Below are 4,275 nucleotides of genomic sequence, written 5' to 3' on the forward strand. Positions count from 1 at the left end.
AGTCGGTGGAATGCAGGTCAACAGATGAGCTGGTTATTAAGGTGAGTACGAAACAGGTCTGAATTCTTTCAGTGGTGTATTTGAGCTAACATTATGACATTTACTGAAGTAAAAAGAGAAGTTAGCCGCTGTACCAAAAAAGTAAATACAACTCAAATTAGGTAAGTATATCCAGGATTTGGAGACACCATACAAACTTATAAGAAAGAAATGAACATGTTTGGTTGTAAAAAAAAATTAAAATAAGATTTGCGTCTAATCAAGGTTTTGTGACATGGTTTACATTGTTGTTCTTTTTAAAGGCTAACTGCACTTTTTTCACTCACAATCTCTATGTATAACAAAACCACTGTAGCGGTTGATTTAAGGACATAATTCACCACACCTGTTATTTATCTTTGTCATCATCATTCACTGTACTGTTCTATTGTGCACATGACAATGTTGTTCTTTGTGAGTTGTTAAGAGCGAGTAATTCGGCGCGGCCCCTTTAAGTGGCCGTCAGTAGATTCTCACAAAGGTGGGGGTTTGTTGTTCCCGCGATATTTGAGTGTTTTGTGATGAGCGTTCATTCTGGCTTGTGCTTTGATGAATAAACGACGCACACGTTTTTGTGTGTCAACGATACGTCAAGTTGTTTATCTTTCACGCTACGAGCACAACACTGGTGACCCCGACGCTTCACTGAACGGATTCAGTGATTCTTATCGACCATGACGGCGAATGAGGTTTCTCTAAAGCTGCCCGAGTTCTGGGAAACTTCTGCGACCGCATGGTTTGCCCAGGCGGAGGCACAGTTTGCCCTGCGTGGTATCACCGAGGACGACACTAAGTTTTATTATGTCGTGTCCTCCCTCGGCAGCGCGACGGCGACCAAAGTGGTTAACGCCCTTACGCACCCACCGGAGAGGAACAAGAACCTCACGTTGAAGGCTCACCTCTTACAGACATTTCATTTTTCCGACGCGAAGCGAGCTAACCGCCTTTTTTCGTTGCAGGGGCTTGGCGATTGCAAGCCCTCTGAACTAATGAACAACATGCTAGGACTCTTAGGTGAGCACAGACCTGGATTCTTCTTCGTGCAGTTTTTCCTGAGACTCCTGCCTTCTCAGGTGCGGGCTGCTTTAGCCAACACCACCATTTTGGACTGCCACGAACTAGCTGCTGAAGCTGATAAGTTTTTTTTAGCTTCCCAACCGGCCTATGTGGCTGCATTTCTTCCGGCTGAGACAGAAGGACCCATGGCAGATTCTTCCACTCTCGCTGCTGCTGCTGCGCCCCCCAGGCGGCAACCGGATTCTGGACTATGTTTTTTCCACGCAAAGTTCGGGACCAAAGCTAGGCGGTGCCGTCCCCCATGCAGTTTTCGTGGACCGCCGCCGGCGCTCAGCAGTGGCCATGAGCGTCGGCAGTACTGGCAGGCTGCTCTTCATTCAGGACTCCCTCTCTGGACGACGGTTCCTGTGTGACACCGGCGCGCAGAGGAGCGTCCTGCCAGCATCAAGGTTGGACATGCTGTCTGAGTCACATGGCCCCCCCCATGGAAGCGGCCAATGGCAGCCCTATCCGCACTTATGGAATACGGTACGTGGAACTGTGTTTTGGTGGACAGCGTTTCAGTTGGAACTTTGTGACTGCTAAAGTGACGGTGCCGCTCATCTGTGCAGATTTTCTCTGAGCTTTCGGCCTCCTTGTGGATGTAAAAAACAGGCGTTTGGTGGATGCGATTACGTTCTGCTCGTACAAGTGCAGTCTCAGTGCGACGGACTCCATCAGGCTTTCCAGCATGCTACCCACCGCAGACGTTTTTCTGCGCCTCCTCGCTGAGTTCCCGACCCTGGCGCAGCCCACGTTCTCGTCATCTACCGCCAAGCATGGTGTGGAACACCACATTGCCACCACGGGCCCCCCTATGCACGCACGAGCCCGGCGCCTGGACCCTGCTAAGCTCTCCATCGCTAAAGCTGAATTTGAGACCATGGAACGCCTCGGGATCATTCGCCGCTCAGACAGCCCGTGGGCGTCGCCCCTCCACATGGTGGATAAACCCGGAGGTGGTTGGTGGCCATGCGGTGATTACCGCAGACTCAACGAGGCGACTACCCCGGACCGTTATCCGGTACCCCACATACAAGACTTTTCCGCCCACCTCGCTGGGAAAACTGTGTTTTATAAGGTAGATCTCGTCCGGGGCTATCATCAAGTGCCGGTCCACCCCTCTGACATCCCGAAAACAGCGGTCATCACCCCATTTGGACTGTTTGAATTTTTACGTATGCCTTTTGGCCTTAAGAGTGCAGCACAGACTTTCCAGCGGTTGATGGACTCTGTTTTACGTGACTTGCCGTTTCTGTTTGTCTATTTGGACGATATCCTGGTCGCGAGCACCTCTCAGGCCGAGCATGTGACCCACCTCAGGTCCCTTTTTCAGCGCCTTAGCCAACACGGTCTCATTGTTAACCCAGCTAAGTGCCAGTTCGGGTTGTCTGTAATCGACTTCCTCGGACATCGTGTCACGGAGTGCGGGGCAGTTCCCCTCCCAACGAAGGTTGCTGCCATCGCAAACTCCCCCCGCCCACTCACGGTTAAGGCTCTTCAGGAGTTCCTTGGCATGGTAAATTTTTACCATCGTTTCATTCCCCGGGCAGCTGACATCATGCGGCCGCTGTATGATGCTCTTAAAGGAGCTGCTCCCAAGCAAATGGTGGACTGGTCTGACGCGCGGCACAGCGCTTTTGTGGGGGTCAAGTCTGCTCTCGCTAACGCTACCCTGCTGGCACACCCATTACCCGATGCTCCTATTGCAATCACCACGGACGCGTCAGACTATGCTGTAGGTGCAGTGCATGAGCAGTGGGCGGCTGGCACTTGGCAACCTTTGGCTTTCTTTAGCAGGCAGTTGCGCCCCTGCGAGCGGAAATATAGCACATTTGACCGTGAGCTCCTTGGCCTCTATCTGGCCATACGCCATTTCCGTTCGTTGCTTGAAGGCCGGCCTTTCACAGCTTTTGTGGACCACAAACCCCTCACTTTCGCGATGGCCAAAACGGCTGAACCGTGGTCGGCTCGGCAACAGAGGCACCTCTCCTACGTCTCAGAGTTCACGACGGACATCCAGCACCTTGCTGGTTAGAGCAATGTCGTTGCTGATTGCCTTTCCCGAGCCGTCGCGAGCGCTGTCCATGTGGGGCTCGATTTTGCACAAATGGCAGTTGACCAGGCCGACGACCCGGACATCCAAGCTCTGAAGGCTGCGGCCACAGGGCTACGGTTGCCTGAGGTCCCATTTGAGGACACAGGGGTTACGCTTCTTTGTGACGTCGCTACCGGTCGGCCGCGGCCCCTCGTGCCCGCCATTTGGAGGCGGCGCGTGTTCGACTCCATCCATGGCCTTTCCCACCCTGGGAGGAAACCTTCCCAGCGGCTGGTGGCTGCAAAATTTGTCTGGCGTGGACTGAAAAAAGACGTTAGGGACTGGGTTTCCACATGTGTGGCATGCCAGCGCTCAAAGGTGCACTGCCACACGCGGGCCCCACTGGCACCGTTTACGGTTCCGGAGCGCCGTTTTGACCATGTCAATGTGGACCTGGTCGGACCTCTCCCATCCTCACGCGGCTGCACATACCTCCTCACGATGGTCGGCAGGACCACCCGCTGGCCAGAGGCAGTACCTCTGACGTCCGGGTGGCGGACGCATTCATTGGTACGTGGGTTGCCCGTTTCGGTACCCCATCGGACATATCATCCGACCGGGGCTCTCAGTTCACTTCCGAGCTCTGGGCCGCTGTGGCCGAGAGCTTGGGTGTGAAACTCCACCACACGACGGCGTATCACCCGCAGGCCAATGGTATGTGTGAGCGATTTCACAGGTCCATGAAGGCAGCGCTCAGGGCGTCCCTGAAGGACAGCGCTTGGGTAGACAAGCTCCCTTGGGTGATGCTGGGGCTTCGGACTGCCCCCAAGGAAGACTTGGTTTATGGCCAGCCCCTGCGAGTGCCAGGTGACTTTATTCCTAGCACGACGGCACCTTGGTCCGCTCTCCTCGATGCCGCCAAGGGTTTTGCCCCCATCCCCACTTCTCAACACGGCCTTACGCCGTCTCATGTTCCCGCTTCCTTAAGGGGAGCTGCGTTTGTTTTTGTCCGCCACGACGCCCACCGCGGCCCCCTTCAGCCTCCTTACGATGGGCCATTTCGCGTCCTAGAGAGCGGAGACAAGCATTTTCTATTGGACATCGGGGGTCGGTCTGAAAAGATCACGGTGGACCGGCTGAAA

The 4,275-nt window shown here is 54.2% G+C and overlaps 1 protein-coding gene across 1 annotated transcript in view; it reads left to right on the top strand.

Moving 5' to 3' along the window:
• The window catches only part of LOC133639004 (transmembrane protein 132C-like), a 529,052-nt gene extending 528,023 nt beyond the window's left edge, over nt 1-1,029 (top strand). The window contains exons 6-8 of the mRNA XM_062032060.1: nt 1-41; nt 741-925; nt 999-1,029. The exon at nt 1-41 is cut by the window's left edge and continues 103 nt beyond it. Coding sequence (XP_061888044.1) covers nt 1-41; nt 741-925; nt 999-1,029 — 257 coding nt within the window. The remainder of the gene's footprint in view (nt 42-740; nt 926-998) is intronic.
• The last annotated feature ends 3,246 nt before the right edge of the window (nt 1,030-4,275 follow it).

This window comes from Entelurus aequoreus, linkage group LG21 (genome assembly GCF_033978785.1).
Source record: "Entelurus aequoreus isolate RoL-2023_Sb linkage group LG21, RoL_Eaeq_v1.1, whole genome shotgun sequence".
Classification (NCBI taxonomy): Eukaryota; Metazoa; Chordata; class Actinopteri; order Syngnathiformes; family Syngnathidae; genus Entelurus; species Entelurus aequoreus.